This window comes from Petaurus breviceps, unplaced genomic scaffold (genome assembly GCF_028583685.1).
Source record: "Petaurus breviceps papuanus isolate PSGF00001 unplaced genomic scaffold, PetGlider_PUasm1.0 120, whole genome shotgun sequence".
In the NCBI taxonomy this organism is placed as follows: domain Eukaryota; kingdom Metazoa; phylum Chordata; class Mammalia; order Diprotodontia; family Petauridae; genus Petaurus; species Petaurus breviceps.
In genome coordinates, this window is record NW_027185627.1 from 245,478 (window position 1) to 265,662 (window position 20,185).

Genomic DNA, 20,185 nt, shown 5'->3' on the forward strand with positions numbered 1-20,185 from the left:
GAGTCACAGTCTGAAAATTTCTTAAACTCTGAGGTGAATTTAGGACTTGGTGGTGTTTGTTTCAAGTGCCCCAGGACTCATTTCTTGGGACTTTTTATCATCTTTCTTAGTAGTGCTTCAAATAAACATAAGAAAAAGATCAGCATGAAGATAATTGTGGTTTATGAACCTGCACCTTATGCAGAGTTTAAAGAAGTAGAGAATTCCTAAAAGGAATCTGGCTAGATCCTCCAAAGTCTGGAGGAGCCAAACCAATTCAGTATATACTTTGACATTTGGTGATTTCAGTTCAAAAGTATTAGGTATGGGGAGAATGACAAAAATGTTAGAGAATATAATTTGGGATTAAGAAATGAAAGAAACTAAAGACTTGTAAGTTATTCAAATGCCTCATACCTATATGGTATGAATACTTTATTCAAGAGCATAATTAAAAGTTGTTAGACATTTTAAGAATCAAACTGTTAGAAAAAGTGGAATATACTACAGATGTGAAATGACTAGTTTCCAACATATGATTCACTTTTTAAATCATCTGCCTGTGTGTAGTCAGACCACTGACTGCTTAGAGTGAGCCAGCATCAATATTATATTAGAAGAAAAGATGAATTAGGTGGTGTAATGGTTAGAGTGCTAGACTTGGAGGTAGGAAGACCTGAGTTTGAACCCAGCCTTAGATACTTACTAGCTCTTTGACCCTGTGCAAGTCACTTACATTGTCTCAGCCTCAGTTTCCTTGTATGTAAAATGGAGGTAATAATAAAAAACTACTCCCTGGGGTTGTTGTGAGGATCAAATGAGATGATATTTATAAAACACTTAGCAAACCTTAAAGAGCTATATAAATGCTAGCTATGATGATGATGATGATGACGATGATGATAATGTTAAGGACACTATATACAATTAGAAGAGCTCTGACCTGGTCTATTTAAACAAGGTATTACATATGAAAAGTAGGAAATGAACAAAGGTAAAGACATTGATCTTAAAATTCACTATTTCTTCGAGAAGTTTATTGATTATAAAATAATCACTAGAATAAGGACCAAATGGCCCAGAAAAATTGCATCAACCAACAACCCCTTGTACTCCTTTGGGAATGGAGAGGCAGTCAAAAGAAGTACCAACGTGGCATACATGTTCATCTGCATAATAGAAGACTACAAACAATTACCAACTCACAAAACATTGAAAAGCAGCCTTCGAGTCATCCTTGAACAAGTCTTTTCCCTCACTCCATATCTGGTCAGGTTTGAAGAGATGATTCTTTTTTTTTTTTAATTTTTAAATTTATTTTTAGTTTTCAGCATTCATTTCCACAAGATTTTGAGTTACAAATTTTTTCCCTGTCTCTCCCCTACCCCCAGCCCCAAGATAGCAAGCCTACTGAATACCCCTTCTTCCAATCTGTTCTCTCTTATATCCTACTCCATCCCTCCCCCCCCCCAACTTTCTAGTAGGGCAAGATGGATTTTTATACCCCAGTGCCTGTATATCCTATTTCCAAGTTGCATGTAAAAAACAATTTTTTAAAACTTTGATTTCCAGATTCTTTCCCTTCTTCCCTCCTCACCCACCCTCACTGGGAAGACAAGCAATTCAATATAGATTGTATATGAGTAGCTACGCAAAACATTTCCATAGTCGTTATATTGTGAAAGACTAACTATATTTCCCTCCATCCTGTCCTGTCCCCACACTTATTCTATTTTCTCCTTTGACACTGTCCATTTTCAAAAGGGTTTGCTTCTAACAACCCTTTCCCCTATCTGCCCTCCCTTCTATCATCCCCCCTCATATCCCCTTCCCCCCTACTTTCCTGAAGGGTAAGAAACCCAATTGAGTCTGTATGTTGTTCCCTCCTTGAGCCAAATTCAATGTGGGTAAGGTTGACTCATTCCATTTCACCTTCCTGCTTGAAGAGATGATTGTCTCCACATTTTTTACCTGTTCCCTTCTGTCTACTTACCTGGACACTACTGTAGTTTAGGCCTTCCTTACCTCTTACCTAGACTCCTGCAATAGCCTAATTATAATTGATCATTTTAGTTTTTTCCCTTTCTAATCCATTGTCCACATAACTGTCAAAATAATCTTTCCAAAGTGTATGTCTGACCAGGATACTTCTCTGCTTAAGAAGCTTCATGTCTCTCTCACCTCTAAAATAAAATACAAACTTCAGCTTGTCGTTTGAATCCTTTACAATCTGCCATCAGCTTACCTTTTAAAACTTACTTCACACTATTTCCTTTCATATAATCTACATTCCACAAGCTGCCTTACTTGAGGTTCCTTGAATTTGACATTTCATTTTTGCTGTGGGTTTCTGACCATGTTAGATGAGAGTCTTGAGGGAACTAAATGGAGATGGGAGGAGGAAAGGTTAACAGAGGAAACAAGGTTACAGAGAAGTTTAAAGACAAAGAAAAGGTCTGAACTTAACTTGGCCTCGATTACCTTTTGGCATAGTCTGACAGAGAGCAAGATCTTACCACGTTGATCATCACTCAGATTCCCCACCTCAGGAATTATCCTTGACTTTTCCCTCTCTTTTATCCCCTGCATCCAACCAGTTGCCAAGTCTTGTCTGATTATGCCTCTGTACTAGTTCTTGTGTCTGTCCTCTTCTGTGCAGTCACATAGCCTTAGCCCTAATTCATATCCTCATCATTTACCATTTGAACTATTTCAATTGCCTCCTAAATAACATCCCTACATAACTCTCTTGTTTTTCTTTTAATCTTTTCTTTTCATTTTTCAAATGCTTTATTAACTTCTGATTTACATCATTCATTTCCGCCAGATTTTGAGTTACAAATTTTCTCCCCGTTTTTCCCCTACCCACTGCCCCCAAATAGCAGTCTCACAGGATATCCCCTCCTCCAATCTGCTCTTTCCCATATCTTCTCCCATACCCCCTTCGACTTTTCCAGTAGAGCATGGTGGATCTCTATGCCCCAGTGCCTATATATCTTATTTCCCAATTACATGTGTATATATATTTAAACATTTGATTTTAAAACTTTGAATTCCAGGTTCATTCCCTTCCTCCCTAGTCACCCACCCTTACTGGGAAGATAAGCAATTAAATATAGGTTGTACATGTGTAGCTAATGCAAAACATTACCATAGTAGATATATTGTAAAAGACTGGCTATATTTCCCTCCCTCCTATCCCACTTCCCACTTGTTCTATTCTCTACTTTGATCCTGTCCCTTTTCAAAAGTGGGTGCTTCTAACTTCCCTCCCCCCAACCTGCCCTCCCTTCCATCATCCCCCCTCTCATCCCCTTCCCCCCTACTTTCCTGTAGGGTGAGGTACCCTATTTAGTGTGTATTTCATTCCCGCCTGAGACAAATTCAATAAGAATAAGGTTGATCCATTCCCTTTTGCCTTCCTATTCTTCCCCTCCATTGTAACCATTTTCCCTTGCCTCATCTCTATGAGATAGTTTACCCCATTCTGTCTCTCCCCATCTCCTCTCATTATATTCCTCTCTCACCTCCTAATTTCATCTTTCAAGTATCATCCCTTCCTATTAAATTGGTCCTGTGCCTTCTATCTATGTATACCTGTAAACATATATACACACATTCACATATGTATTCATATGCCCGTATGCCTTCTGATATAGACATATTTTTTATTTATATATATATATTTCTATTCCCTTCAACTACTTTCATACTGAGAAAAGTTTCATCAGTTACAATATCATTTTTCCATGTAGGAATGTTAATAGTTCAACTTTGATAAGTTCCTTATGATTTCTTTTCACTGTTTACCTTCTCATGCTTCTCTTGCTTCTTGTATCTAAATGTCAAATTTTGTATTCAACTCTGGCTTTTTCATCAAGCATTCTTGAAAGTCCTGTATTCCACTGAATGCCCATATTTTCCCCTGAAACATGATACTCAGTTTTGCTGGGTAGGTGATTCTTGGTTTTAATCCCAGCTCCTTTGCCCTCCAGAATATCATATTCCAAGCCCTTCAGTTCCTCAGTGTAGAAGCTACCAGATCCTGAGTTATCCTGATTGTGTCTCCACAATATTCAAATTGTTTCTTCCTGGCTGCTTGTAATATTCTCTTCTTGATCTGGGAATTTCGGAACCTGGCTATAATATTCCTAGGAGTTTTCTTTTTGGGATCTTTTTCAGGAGGTGATCGGTGGATTCTTTCAACCTCTATTTTGCCTTCTCGTTCTAAGACATCAGGGGAGTTTTCCTTGAGAATTTCTTGGAGGATGATTTCTAGGTTCTTTCTTCAATCATGGCTTTCAGGTAGTCCAATAATTTCTAAATTATCTCTCCTGGATCTATTTTCCAAGGTCAGTGTTTTTTCCAGTGAGATATTTCACATTGCCTTCTATTCTTTCATTTGTTTGGATCTGTTTAACAGCATCTTGATTTCTCATAAAGTCATTAGCTTCCATTTGCTCCAATCTAATTCTGAAGGAATGATTCTCCTCAGTGAGCTTTTGAGATTCTTTTTCCATCTGGCAAATTCGAGTTTTTAAGGCATTCTTCTCCTAATTGCCTTTTTGAGCCTCTTTTGCCATTTGAGTTAGTCTGTTCTTAAAGGTGTTATTTTCCTCAGTCAGGCTGTTGACTCTCATTTCGTAATTTTCTTGCATCGTTCTCATTTTTCTTCACAATTTTTCCTCCACTTCTCTTATCTGCTTCTCAAGGTCCTCTATGGCCTGTAATCAGCTTGTATTTTCCTTTGAAGCTTTTGGTGCAGGAGTTCTGACTTCATTGTCTTCCTCCTGTTCCATGCTTTGATCCTTTTTGTCCCCAAAATAGGAGTCTAATATTGGATTCTTCTGTTTGCTTTGCTTCCTTTGCCTGCTCATTTTGCCACTCAATTACTTGACTTTTGGGCTTTTTGCCACAGTAAGACTCTGCTACCAGACAGGGGAGCTTCATCCCAAACACTGGGGTTTTCTCAGCTGCAGGAGGTGTTAGTTGGGTGCCCTCTCTGAAGCCTCCACACACTCTGGCAAGCTGATCACACACCCCAGGACCTCTAACTTAGACCGCAATCCACATCCAAGCAGGTTAAAGGAAGAGCAATAACCCCTCAGACTGGTCGCTTGGTCCCCCTACACTCTGCAGGCCGGGAGCTGAAGATGCCATGTGGCAGCGGCTGGCCACAGCCCTCAGCAGCTTCTCACCCTGCTAGCAAAAGCTGACTCACTCCCAACTACTGGGTCACAAAGTCCAGACTTCACTGACCTCTCACTTTGTCCCTAGCATCTATGTGTTGATAATTCTGAACTGCCACAGCTGCTGGTGATCTAGAGTCCCTCCAGCCAGTGGCTGGTCAGGCCCACCCTGTGGCTAAAACCTCAGCATGGAGCTGGGCTCGGCTCTCAGAGCGCTGTGCTGGCCAATTCCTGCCAGCTTGCCGGGCTGTCCTCAGTGGGAGGTTAGCTTCTCTGTCATTTTGTGGGTTCTGTAGCTCCAAAGTTTGTCCAGACTCCCCTTTTACATGGATTGGAGGTAGTGAGAGCTGGAGCCATGTGGAGGTCCTGTTTCTACACCCTTTTTTTAATCTTTTAATACATCCTCCACACAGCTGCCAAATTGATAGTCCTAAAACACAAATGTGCCTGCATCTTCAGCGGCTCCCTAGCCTTTGGGATAAAATACAAACCCTGGTATTTAATGTCTCTTCCACCTACCTTTTAAGTCTTATTTCATATCATTCCCTTTTTTTATCTCTGCATTCTAGACAAACTGGCCTTTTACCTTTTCTCCATATACGACATTTCATATTCTCCTTCTTTACCTCTGAGCACCATGTCTTGAATGTACTCTCTCCTTATTACTGTCCCTTAGAAGTCCCAGATTCCTTCAAAGTACAGGCGTCACCTCCTATACTAGGCCTTTCCTGATTGCTCAGTGGTTAGTGTTCTTTCTCTCATGAAATTACTTTGTATTTATTGAAGTATGTATTGTAATCCCTCTAAGCTCTTTTTGGGCTGGGACTGATTTTTGTTTTATTTGTTTGTTTTTGGTATCACTGAGGACCTAAGCATAGTGCCCTACATACAGGGTAGTAGGTGTTTAAGAAACTTTTGTTGAATAGAGAAATATCAGAAAGGATATACTTGCCAAATAAATATCTTCCTAAACATACATTAATATTTTCACATTAAAATGTTGCAGACTTTTAAAGAAAATCCACACACCTAATTTAACTAACATTAAAAATAAGCATGTTAGTAAGGTCCATGGGAAATTCTACCTTGCAGGGCACAGACAGATTCTATGACTATGAAGGCAATGCTGTTTTACAAAAATATCACATTTTCTAACTGGCTGACCTATAAAGTTTCAAGAACTGAAAGTAGTCCAAGCCAAATTTTATCACAGTTATAGCTTTGGTTGAATCATCTTCAAGCTGAACTTTTAAATGACAATTTTAACACTAGCTCAAGAGCAGGATATAAAGAAGCTAGAATTGTGAACTCAAAAAGAATCTATGAATTCAGCTGGCTACAATGATCAAATAAAGTGACATATAAAACTAAAGTGGCCATTACCTAATGCCCTGGAAGGGCCATTTAGAGCTGGTATTGACAGTAAGATACTCAGCCTCCCAAAGAGCATAAAATAAAGCTTTTTAGTTGCTTGTGGGGATGACTTAGGGATTTCCTAGATTGTTTTCTCAGATGAAGAAAAGATAGAGACTGGAGAGAGTGAAATTAGATAAGGATCAACTTTAGTAATAGAATCCTTAACTGGAAAGCAGTGTGGAGGAAAATTGCACAAAGGGACAGGATGCTTAGTGTTGGTATCTGGCAAGAATATCATTGAGGTGAGCTCTGCCAGTGATGTAAGACTACCCACTGGATGTGAACCCAGGGGAAAATAGACACAGGTTGAAAGAATGGACTAAGCGCTTTAGAGGCAGGTGGATAGAGAAGTAAGCCTCTAAGCACTTGACAAATTCTGGGGATACAAATAGAAAGGAGAAGACAATTCAAACCAGAGAACTTATATCTTGACAAGAGGAAAACACAACACACATAAAGGAGTGGTGGCAAGGGAAGGGCATTTTGTTTTGGGAAGTTATGGGGATGGTCAGTGGAGCTTTAGGGGAGTAGATAGCCATAACTTTTTTTAGGGGCAATGAAAGCTGATTGGATTTGGGTTCAAGAGCTAGAAGGAGTGATGCACTGATGACTGAGAACTAAAGTGAAACATGGTTGGCAACTGGTCCAGATATAAGTGGATAATAGAGGCAATCACCAAGCAGCATAGTGGGATTCCTCCTCCTGAGCCAGGTTAGAGAGTAGAGAATTGAGGAGTGGGGGATGAGTTGGTGTGAAGATGGTCACTGAGGGAAGGGGGAAGGATGGCTGAGGCTAGGCCTAAACTAGATGTAGGGGAAATGCAGGACTGGAGCTCTGCAGAGAAACTGGGTAGACATTTAGATTTAGACAGTGGCCCCAAAAAGATGCTTATTAAAGTCATATTAATGAATGGGAAATCTCTTTGTAGAAAGATTTGAATGTAATCAACTTAGAACTCTGGTAGGAAACAGAATCAACCAACTATGAATAATCACAAGTATTTAAGATGAATTAGCTGGAGTTACCTTGGATAATTTGAATTTGTTTTTGATAAAATATAGAGCTAAGAGTGTGCTAGATTTTTGATATCCTTAATTTTACTAAGAGGTGCAGTTTCAAAACACAGATATAGGAGCTTCTGGGAAAATGCTCTCTGTAACATCTTCCTTCCATCTGTCCATTCATTAATACATCACAATCATTTCTGGATATTCCCATCTTTCTTCCCCCACCCAGGCTTTTCTTGTGACCCAATAACAAAACAAAACAAAAAACCTCATAGTTAATTGTAGCTGTTTGATACAGTGACCATATTTGATATCATATGTAATGTTCTATACCCATAATCTTCCATTTCCCTAATGAAAGAAATCAGGTACATGTCTTCATCTGCTCTCTGGGGGCAAGACTGTGGTTATAAACATAGAGTCCAGTTTCATTTTATTGTTCCTATGATTTACTTTTCTGTAGTCACTGTGTATATTGTTTTCCTGATTCTGTTTGCTTTGCATCAGTTTATTTAAGTCTTCCATGTTTCTCTGAATTCTTTGTTTCTGGCAAATAATAGTATTCCGTTGTCTTAATATTCCAAAGTTCAGTTGCTTTGCAATTGATGAGCAGTCACTTTTATTTCCAGTTCTTTGCTGTTGCAAGAGTGCTGTTATTATTATTTTGGCATATTTATTATTCAGTTGTTTCTGACTCTTTGTGACCTTGTGGACCAACTGTCCATGGGGTTTTCTCGGCAAAGATAATGGAGTGGTTTGGCATTTCCTTCTCCATTTTGGCATGTATAGGACCTTTATTTTTGTTTTGCTCTGCTCCCAGTATATCCATCATACTCCCACACTATTTTCCTCTCCCTTCCCCTCCCCTTGTAGGATAGAAAATTATCTTGATAGTCCTTATTTACTTTTGCATAAATCTTTGTATTTAGTTATAAATGTGAATTTATTGAATATTTATTCCAAGAGGCATGCGTAGACTGTCTCCTGTTCTAGTAGTATAATAGTACTAGGTTCTTAGAGAATCTCTCTTGACCTAATGGAACTTACATTTAAAACATCTTGTGTTAATGAAATTTTATCTCCTTTAAGTAGTAAGTCAACTAGTGTTTATTAAGTGCCTTCTGTGTGCCAAGCACTTTGCTAAATGACCAGGATACAAAAAAGGGCAAAAAATCAGTCCCTTCTCTCAAGGAACTCACAGCATGCCAACAACTATGTACGAACAAGACACACACACACACACACACACACACACACATACATGTGATAAATTAGAGATAATCCCAGAGAGAAGGTACTAACTAAGGTGTCAGGAAAGGCTTCTTGCAGAAGGTAGGATTTTAGCTGAGACTTGAAAGAAGCCAGGGAAACCAGGAAGTAGAGATGAGGAAGGAATGTAATCCAAGCATGAGGGACAGCCAGTTAAGTTACTCAGAGTCTGGAGATGGAGTGTTGTGTGGGAGAAACAGCAAGGAAGTCAGTGTCACTAGATTTTAGAGGACAGTAAGACTGGGAAGGTGAAAACAAAGGGCATTCAAAACCACAGAAGGATTTTATATTTGATCCTGAAGGGTAATTGAGTCACTGGAATTTCTTGTAGAGGGACAAGGTGAGGAAAGTGGTATATTGGTGATGACATAGTTAGACACAGTCTATAGGAAGATCAGTTTCACAACTGAGTGAAGGATGGATTAGAATAGAGAGAATAACCAGAAGGCTGTTATACATTGTCTAGGTATGTAGTGTTGAGGGCCTGTGCCAGGCTGGGTGGGAGTGCTGAGTGCAAAGAGGTTTGTATGGGAGATGTTGTAAAGGTAAAATTGACAAGACAGATTGACAACAGATTGGATATGAAGGGGAACTCCTGAGTTTCCAGGCCTCGCTTTACCACTCTTAGGCAATGTACTTAACTCTCTAGGCCTCAATTTTCTCATCTCTAAAATGGGGATGATAATACCTGCCCTGGCTACTTTACAAGGGTTTTTCAAATTGTCATCTAATGGAACAAAGGATCTGACAGCACTTTGTAACTATAAAGTACTGTAGAAATGACAGCACTTACTGCTGTTACCTCTGCTGCTCCTGCCAGAACAATGCCAGGTCACTGAAGGCAGAAAGAAAGTTTGTGCATTTTTTTCAAAATGCACTCATTTTGTTATTTATTCTTTGCAGTTGATTTTTGCCTTTTAATTGAAACTGGACCTAGTTTAATTATCTCCAAAGCTGACTCAATCTATTTGGTCCCTCTGTGTTTTGTCTTTGTGGTGCTGAATGTTTTGGCCATTAAAAAAAAGAATTATGAAAAAATAAAAAATTACCTATTGTTTAAAAAAAGAATTATGAAAAAATAAAAAATTACCTATTGTTATAAAATATGAGAGATGTAAAAACGAAATCAAAGCATTAAACTTTTCTAACCCAAGTCAACCACTCATGAGTTTTTTTTGTTTGTTTTTTATTCCAAGATCTCAGCTTTCTAGAATGGGAATTTGTTGGTCCTGTTTTGATTTCAAGTGATAGAATAAATTAGCTTCTGACATTTTTTTTTCTTTGTGTGATAGATATTCCAGAAGAAGAAGCCAGATACTGGACCCACAAACTGGAACAAATCAATGCTCTGGGGACTGAAAGCGAGGTATGGGCTATCATTTCTATAGTACCAAGAGGAATTGGGACACATCTGGAAGGCCTAAATGATGTAGCTAGGGGTCCTGGCATTTGACCAGTTAGTGACTGAAGACTTGAGGACAGGTGGTTCTTCTGGTGGCCAGAATGCTTCTGATCAACAGGAAAAACCAAAATACCATGAGTATTTTCTTGAATGGTGGCATGGATCCAAGCTATTAGGAGATAGGGAGGTCATAGAGAAAGAGGTTTGGAAATTGTTCAGAGTGAGAAATGTCTATCAGGGGGAAGTAGTGTGGAGAATGGGTATGACTCTCCAGTTATAGGGGATTGGGGAGGTACAGAAAAGGGGAGACAATGGGGAAGGGAGGTCCTAACTGTCAGAAAAGGAACATAGAGAGGTATATGTTATACAGATACAGATATATTATATACATATACAGATATATGTTTCTGCCATCTTTAGTTGAGCTATTGAACAGATATTCAATTGGCAGAGTTAGTAAATGCTTATTATGTGCGAGGCATTTTGATAAATGTTAAGGATACAAAAGAAAAAATGAAAACAATCAGCTTTCATTCTAATGGGGAAGACAGCATGTACATATATAGTTATATATGCAACACACACAAAATAGATAAAAGTAACTTTAAAGGCAGTAGCAGTTAAAGAGTCTGGAAGGTGGTGCTTGGGCTGAGTCCTGAAGGAGGGATTATAAGAAGCTGAATGTAAGCTGAGTGTTCTAGGCATGGGGAAAAGTCAGTGCAAAGACATGGAGGTGGAAGGTGGACTGTTGTGTGCGAGGAATAACAAGTATGACTGACTCGTGGAGGAGAGTAATGTTTGAGAAGGTTAGAAAGACAGAAAAGAATGAAGTTGTGAACAGTTTTAAATGCTGAGCAAAGGAATTTACATTTAATCCTAGAGATCATAAGGAGACACTGGCCTTTACTCAGTGGCAAGGTCACATGATCTGATCTGTGCTTTAAGAAAATCATTTTGGTCACCATGTAAAGGATGTATTGGCATGGAAAGAGACTTGGGAAACAGGGAGAACAAACTGAAGGCTATTGTTTAGTGCAGAGATGATGAGGGCCTGAACATGTGACTGTGTGAATAGAGAGAAGGAAGAACATTTGAGAGATGATGCAGAGGTAGAAGCAAAAAGATTAGGCAACTGACTGGCAAGGTGGGGTGAGTATGACCCCGAGGAAAGGTACCTGGGTGATTGAGAGAATGGTGGTGCCCTTGATGGTAACAAGCAAATTCTGAAAGTCTCAGGTTTTGAGAGAAAACATTATGAGTTTCATTTTGGATATGTTGAGTTGAGAAAATGTAGCTTTCAATATATAGATTTGGTAGTGATCTGCATACTAAACCCAAGGGAGTTGATGAGATCATCCAGTGAGAGAATGTAAATGGAAATGAAAGTGGTCCCAGGACAGAGATTTGGGAAAAACTCACAATACTTGACATGCATGAAGATCCAGCAGAGGGGACTAAGAAGGTCTTCATTCTCAAAGAGGACCAATGACATGAGGAGGGTGGTCTTGACTTGCAAGTGAATTGGATCTAAGTGAGAGGCAGAGTTGGGTATAGGTCATCAACCTTACTCTGTCCTCCAGAGTCATTGGAGTTCAGTGGCAAGACATAGGTCAGGATTACTGGCAATGGCCCTGAATGCAGTGGGAGACCTTGGCCTCAGAAGGAGGAATCAGACAGGTGGGAGGAGGATCAAGAAAACAATGCCACAAAAACCTGTATGGGAGAGAGAGAATCCAACAGGAACTGTAGCCAGTGGTGTTAAATGCTGTGGAGGTCCAGAAGGTCAAGAAATGGGGAAAAATAAACAACATTAAATTTTAAATTTGACCATTAACAGATAAAAGGAAATTTTGGAGAAAGTATTTTCAGTTGAATAATGAGCTCCATAGCCAGACTGCAGAGGTTTAAGAGTGAGCAGCAGAGGCTTCCCTGCTCCCCTCCCCCAGAGGTGATCTTTGTATTCTTTCCATGTGCACTTTGTTTTCTGTGTCAACAAGTTCTGTGCAGCTTTTTAAAGATTTCTTGCGTTATAGACTTCAAGGTTTTTTTTTTTTAACTTTTCATGCTCTTTGGGGAAACCTATGATCCTTAAAGTTGTCTTTGTATCTTGTCTTTGAAATCAATGTTATGTTTGTATAGAGAATGTATCTTTTAATGTCTTTGCCCTTTGATTCTCTTCTTCCAGATTGTCTTTTATTTCCCCTGATTGTTCATCTCTATAGAGATAAATCTGGAGAGCTTGTTAGCCCATAGGCCTTTCTCCCTAGGTTTAGAACAAATGCTATGTAGTGGTTTCTCAATAACTAAAGTCTTATTCTTTAACACTAACCTACTTCAGCTGGTTATAGGGGCTGAGTTATGGGTAGTTTACAAGACTCCTCTAATGGATAATAAACTCAGTCACTTGTGTTGGCTTGTGGGATCTTGGGGCAAGTGAAATGCCTTTGTGGTACCACTGTGCTTCTGCTGCCAGTCTTTGCAATGTAGCATATGTGCTATATTCTGCCATCAAAGACAATATTATCTTTCTTTCTGGTCCTGCAATCTCCTCTAATTCAGGTGGGATCTATCTAGGCCTACTGTGGCAGTGGGGGTGTAATTAATAGTCAGTTTATTACAGGACCATTTCATACAGAGCCAAAGATGCAAGGTGCTCCCAGAGTTTTTATGTAGACACCCCAAAAGAATGCAGACAATGTAGAAAGATCCTACATCAAAGGAATGCAGATAATGTAGAAGGAGCCTTTCCATAATCCTGTTCACTATTTACCCTTGCTTAAGGTTAGTTACTTATCAGGGTATTATTCTAGGACCATATCCAGAGGCATAAACAAAAAAGGTTACATGCCCTGTTGCTATCTGCCCAGTAACCTTTGCAGATAACCGTAGAGGACAGGGGAATATACCTAGCGAGGTCAAGGGACCCCAAAACGTTTCTTTCATGATAAATCCTCTTGCTTATCTGCCCTGTAGCCTTTCAGATAATAATATAGGGAAGGGGAACATTTCATTAGCGAAGCCCAGAAACTGCTGAAAGTTCTCTACATAGGCCCTTTATAACTCTAGGTTCTTCTGTAACCCCCATCTTGAAAGCCAAATTTTCATGGTCTACAATGACTGATGTGCTTCCTGTGTGGCCAGCTGCCTGTATATGGACCAGTAAGGAGTGGGGACACAATAGTCCTTTATAAGTGCTTAATAAATAAGATAATACTGAGAGCTTAGAACGCTTTCACCTTTTAGGCTCAAAGCTGATGTTCCAGCTTTGAGTGGGGGATAGTAAAGACCTTTCCATAACTAGAACAACGATTGGCTTTTATAATTATTCTGGCTCAGAGTTACTTGTCTGATAGTACCTGGGAGAGGAGGAAGTACTGAGAGTAGGCCTCAGGTAGGGAGTGGCAGAGGAGAACCCTCCCCTGGAGGGATTGTTGGCATCTTATCCAACCCAGTAAACATTTATTAATATAATTTGCCATGACTAACACTGGACAAAGCATGACTATATTGAGCCTCAGGATATTATGTCAGGCCCATATGTTATTTGGAATGGGTCATTAAGTTTGTCTTCAGGAGCTTTTTGTAGTTGAGGCAAAATAGTTTGACCAGCACTTTCTTGTAGTGTGATTTTAAAATGTCATTGGCCTCTGACCATTGCTTTCTGAAAAAAGGAAGAAATAACTTTTCCTTTTGCAGAAATACAGACCTAAAGGTTAATTGAACATTGTCTAATCTGATCTTAACCTACTTTTCCAACCATATTTCCCTTTGCCATTTTCCAGCTAAACTGTCACCCCACTATTTTCTTTTTTTCTTTTTGGAGGGGGGAGGGCAGGGCAATTGGGGTTAAGTGACTTGCCCAAGGTCACATGACTAATAAGTGTGTCAAGTGTCTGAAGCTGAATTTGAACTCAGGTCCTCCTGACTCCAGGGCTGGCGCTCTATTCACTGCACCACCTAGCTGCCCCACACCCCACCATTTTCTGAGATGTGATGTTATCCTCTCTCTTGTCAGCTACTGCTTCTTCAGACCCTGCCCATTCTTCAAGGTTTGGCTCCAGCCCCTTTCTCTTGAAACTTTCCCCATCTCTTTTGCCCTTAGGGTTTTTTTCCTTAGCACTCTTAGCTTTTGTCTGTACTATTCACTTGACAATTAATTGTAAACTGCCTTGTGACACCTCTGGTTTTTTTTGTCTTGGGTTCTTAGTTGAGTTGTGTTGTTTAGCTTTTCAAGAGTTTATCTTACCTTTTCCACTGAGATCTATAAAGCTCCCTGCTGGCAGAGACCTTCTCTTAAACTCAATTGTAGAAAAGTACCTAACACAGAGTTGGGGCAGAGAAGGTCCTTAGGGAAAGCTTGTGGAATGACTGTTAGGTGATAAGAGGCTGTCAGATTGGTTCCTCAGCAATAGCTGCCTGATTAATGTCCAGTTGTTTATGCTTAAAAGACATCTGAGCTCAATCTGGTCCATAAATAGCCTGTAGCCGGGCACCTGGTGAATCATCCAAGGTAAAATGGGTGGTCACTTGTTCTTGCTACCTTGTATGTCCAGGAGGAGGCTCACAGTGCCCCTGGGAGCCCCAATGTTTTGTAGGAAACTGTGCTGTCCACAGAGGTCCTGCTTCACTTGGAGGCCTCGAGAGGAGAACCTTGTCTCCAGAACCAGGACATCTGCTTTCCTTCTGCTGTGTATGCACCTTGCAAAGTGACCAGGGGACAAGGTGGTAAGCCAGAGAAGGAGATTGTGAAGGGAACATCCTGCTCCCCTGTCCTCTTTGGCTCAGTCTTTCCAGCTGCCTGAGGGTTGTGAGAACGCTTGTATACAGCCACGGCCAAACATTTCACTCGAGCTGTCTCATTGGGAATGTGTCAGCTGGCTGTAGTACACAGGCAGGGACTGTTCTTTGCATGAGAAGATGTTCTCCATAGGAGGAGGAGAAAAACATTTCATGGCACATCCTATTTCAACTCAATGCTGGATTATGCCTTAAGTGAATACTTAACCGTTTAATAAGTAACTGTGATTTCTTTTTGCCTATCATGTGTTGGGTCTCTTACACGATGTGTTTTTCTTCCCCTGCCTCTAGTATTCTTTCCAAGAAGAAAGCCAGAAGACGTTATTGCCCATTGCTGCCACCCAGTGTTGTAAGTGAGAAATTTTTTTCTTTTAAGTTTTCTCTTAAACCCTACATAATTTCTCCCTACCCTTGCTTTCATATTCCTGGATCTCTGAAATGAACAATTTTGTCAGGAGGAGTCAGAGTTTGCATACCTATAACCTACCTGTGGGCTTCTGTATCTCTGGGAGGACAGGTTAATAGCCAGGGAATAATAACCCTGCAGGGAATGCTTTCATCCCTTTGGGCCTATGACAAAGGAAAAAAACGGACCTGAAGGCTTCAGTTAATTTGGAGATCAAGTTAAAGCTCAGTCCTGTTGTCCTTTCTCCTGCTGTGCTCACTCCCTTGGCAGAGCAGAGTAGGGTCATAAGTAAAGGCTGTTACATGGGAGCTTCTTGATTTTGCAGGTTGTGGGGAGGGCAGTAGCTAAATCACACTCGAAGTATGCTGTCGAGTAGGATGGTGACATAAGCAGGCCAGTTTGGAGACTTGTAAATGGGAGTGTTTTATGGTCTTGGTGATGATACTGGTGGTGATTTTTAAAAAAGAGATACCATGAAAAGCTTCTCAAATAACGACTTTGGCCTTGGTGCAGGATCTATGTGTGTGCCATATGCAGTCCTGCTGTTTCTTTCGAAGGGGTGAAGAGAGGTTATCCTTATTATTCCTTCACTGAATTATTTTCCTAGGAAGGGTTTTGCATTATTTTTTGGTAAGGACAACAGTCTCAGGACTGGGAGGGACCTCAGATGTCATTTAGTCCTTGGGCTATGGAATATGTCTTAGGCTTTCAGTCTGTCATTCTTCCCCATTGGTTTTAACTGTCTTTCTTTGTTAAGAGGGAATCCTTTATTAGGAAGTTCCCTTCCTAATACTGGGAAATAGCTGTTAAAAACAAAACAAAACAAAACAAAAAAACCTGGGCATCTAGGTGGTGCAGTGAATAGAGCACCAGCCCTGGAGTCAGGAGGACCTGAGTTCAAATTTGACCTCAGACACTTGACACTAGCCGTGTGACCTTGGGCAAGGCACTTAACCCCCAAATGCCTTGCCTTCTCCCCTCAAAATAAAACAAAACCCAAACCAAACAAAAATCATCAATAAATCAATAAAAAAAAGTCATTTGGTTCAAACTGTTCTGATTAGGATTCCCTTCTATATAAGTCAGTTAATTTCATCAAGCATATGTTAAAGGCCAGCTGTAATGTGCCAGGCATTAAGTTTGCAAGAACAATAATAATGATAACATGTGGCATTTATACAGTGCTTTAAGCTTTGTTACATACTTTACAAATAAATAGCATCTCATTTTATCCTTATGACAACTGTGTGAGGTATTTACTATACCCATTTTACATATGAGGAAACTTTAGGCAGACAGAGGTTAAGTAACTTACCCGTAATCACATATTTAGCAAGTGTGTGAGGTCTGATTTAAACTTAGGTCTTCTTGACTCCAAGTCTAGTGCTTTGTCCACTGGGTCACATATGTACTGCCTCATGTCTCAACATTCCCTCTCCTTGAGGAATTTACATTCTGTTGGGGGAAAACAACAGATACATAGAAAACTAAATACAATATGTAGATGAAGTAATAGACATTTGGGGACAGGTCTAATGTGAAGGGCAGTTTGCTAACAACATAATAGGGGTTCCTGAGGGCACAATGGAATGAAATTTTAAAAAAATTTGTTACTATCTTTTGTCTTTATATTGCCTATATTTTCCCCAGCATCCCTCCCATCCCATAAAGACATCTCTTATAACAAAGAATCTTTAGAAAGGGGGAAATATTCAACAAAACTAACCAAAGTATTAAAAAAGCCTGACATTATTTTTGTCTCCCATCTCTGTAAAGAATTGAGGGAAGGAGACTTTTCATATTTGTTCTCTAGGGTCAAGTTTGGTCATTATAATTTTGTACCATTCAGTTTGTTGTTGTTCTTTCTATTTATATGACTATAGTCATTGTGTATATTGTTTTTGCTAATTTTATTTCATTTGCTTAATTTTGTATAAGTGGAATGGAATTTAATAGAAATAAATGTTAAGACATGTAGTTGGATTCAAGGAACCAATCACACAAGTACTGAAGGGGAAATAAGGAGTAGGGTTTGGTTGATGCTTCATACTGAGGGAAGCTTAGTCTGATATCCAAATAGCAAATACAGTCTTTGTCTGCTGTAAGAGAGGTATGGTATCCACACCAAGGTAGATAAATCTCACTGTACTCTTTGCTTGTTGGGCCACATCTGGAGTATTGTGTTCAGTAGTAGTGTCCAGTTTTAGGTACTACAATAATTTTTTCATCTTTCTCTTTTTATTTTTTAGAAATGTACTTATTTATTTTTAGCATTCCTATTTTTAATGTTGCGAATGTTCCAAATTCTCTCCCTCCTTCTTGCCCCTCCCCTACCCATTGAGAAGACAAGCAATGTGATATCAATTAAACATGTAAAATCATGCAAAATATATTTCCATATTAGCCATATTGCCGAACAACCAAACAAGAAAAACAAAGTGAAAAAATTATATTTCAGGATGCATTCAGATTTCATCAGTTCTTTCTCTGGAGGTAGATAGCATTTTTTATCATGAGTCCTTTAGAATTGTCTTGGATCATTGTATTGACCACAGTAGGTAAGTCTTTCACAGCTGATCATTGTTACAATATTGCTGTTACTATGTACGATGTTTTCTTGGCTTACTTCATTTTGCACCAGTTCATATAAATCTTCCCAGATTTTTCTGAAACCACCCCCTCCTCATTTCTTATGATACAGTAGTATTCCATAACAATCATATACCACAGCTTGTTCAGCTATTCCCCACTTGATGGGCATCTCCTTGATTTTTAATTCTTTGATACCACAAAAAGAGCTGCTATAAATATTTTTGTACATATAGGTCATTTTCCTTTTCCTTTTTAAAAAATAATATTTCCCCCCAGTTACACGTAAAGACAAATTTTAACATTCATTTAAAAGAATTGTTGAGTTCTAAATTTTCTCTTTCCCTCCCTCCCTGAGATAGTAAGCAATTTCTGGGGGCTTTTTGGAGGGGGGAAGGCAGGGCAATTGGGGTTAAGTGACTTGCCCAAATTCACATGGCTATTAAGTGTTAAGTTTCTGAGGCCAGATTTGAACTCAGGTCCTCCTGATTCCAGGGCCAGTGCTCTGGTCATCATGCCACCCAGCTACCCCAATAATAAGCAATTTGATATAGGTTATACATGTTCAATCATGCAAAACATATTACCATATTATTCATGTTGTGAAAGAAGACTCAGGCCCAAGGAAAAAAAATGGAAAAAATTACAGAAAGTAAAAAATAGTATGCTTCAATCTGCATTCAGAATATATCAGTTCTTTCTCTGGAGATGAGGATAGCATTTTTCATCATGAGTCCTTTGAAATGGTCTTGGATCATTGTATTGCCGAGAATAGCCAAGTCATTCATAGTTGATCATCTTATAGTATTTCTGTTACTATGTTCATCTTACAGTATTTCTGTTACTATATACAGTGTTCTCCTGGTTCTGCTTACTTCACTTTGCATCAGTTCACATAAGTTTTTCCTGAAGACAGCCTATTCATCATTTCTTATAGCACAGTAATATTCCACTGCAACCATATACAACAATTTATTCAATCATTCCCCAGTTGATGAGCATCCCCTGAATTTCCAATTCTTAGCCACCCCAAAATATTTTTGGATGAATAGGTCTTTCCCCTTCCCCCTACCCCTTAAAATCTCTTTGGTATACAGACCTAGTTGTAGATAAGGGTATGCACAGTTTTATAGTCCTTTGGACATAGTTCCAAATTGCTCTCCAGAATAGTTGGATCAATTTACAACTCCACAAACAGTGCATTAAGGTCCCAATTCTCCCACATTCCCTCCAACATTTATTATTTTCTTTTTTTGGTTATTGTATTGGCCAATCTGATAGGTCTGAGGTGGTACCTCAGAGCTGTTTTAATTTGCATTTCTCTAATCAATAGTGATTTAGATAAATTTTTCATATGATTATAGATAGCTTGATTTCTTTTTCTGAAAACTGCCTATTCATATCTTTTGACCATTTATCAGTCAGGGAAATGACTATTTTTATAAATTTTACTCCATTCCATATCTATTTGAGAAAGAGGTACCACATTTAAAGGAGGACATTGATGGACCTGATTGTGTCCAGAGGCAAGACACCCAAATATAGGAAAGAATTTGAAAATAGTGCTTTAACACTGATATTTGGTTTTTTGAATTATTGAAATTTGATTCTCTTTTGAGCAATGTTCTAGTTAAAGGAACTGGTAACATTTAACCTGAAAAAGACAGAACAAGACTTGGAAATGTGGTTAGAGAATTTAATGGTAATTTTCTAAATATTTAGAAGGTTGTGATCTCAAAGAGAGAACAGACTTGTTTTCTGAAAAGCAGAAGTAATAATAGGTATAGGGACTTGTGATTTCTTTGGTAATAGGAAATTTCTGGATGAGGAAAGTCCCTTTACCAATTCTCTTCTCAGCCTATAGTCTTAGAGAACTGTTAAGATCAATGAGAGGCTTTAAAAAATCAACAAATATATGTTTATTTATATTCAAGAAAACATTGATAGTCTAAGAAACACATGATATATTCTCAATTACCTTGCCTTAAGGTACATACAGGGAAGATTTGGTTGGTTGTGTGTCTTGTATCTACCTGCTGGGTAGAAAGGAAAGGATGACATTTTGCTAAGTGCCTACTTTTAAGATTTAAGTTAGTAAAAGAGTGAGGAGGAGGACCAGGAGACTGGGTGG

The 20,185-nt window shown here is 39.1% G+C and overlaps 1 protein-coding gene across 4 annotated transcripts in view; it reads left to right on the plus strand.

The window, feature by feature from the left end:
- Positions 1-20,185, plus strand: part of UNC13B (unc-13 homolog B) — a 341,071-nt gene that overhangs the window by 131,596 nt on the left and 189,290 nt on the right. For all 4 annotated transcript variants that reach the window (XM_069088739.1, XM_069088747.1, XM_069088763.1 and 1 more), the window contains exons 6-7: positions 10,153-10,226; positions 15,351-15,408. In XM_069088739.1, the coding sequence (XP_068944840.1) occupies positions 10,153-10,226; positions 15,351-15,408 (132 nt within the window). The remainder of the gene's footprint in view (positions 1-10,152; positions 10,227-15,350; positions 15,409-20,185) is intronic.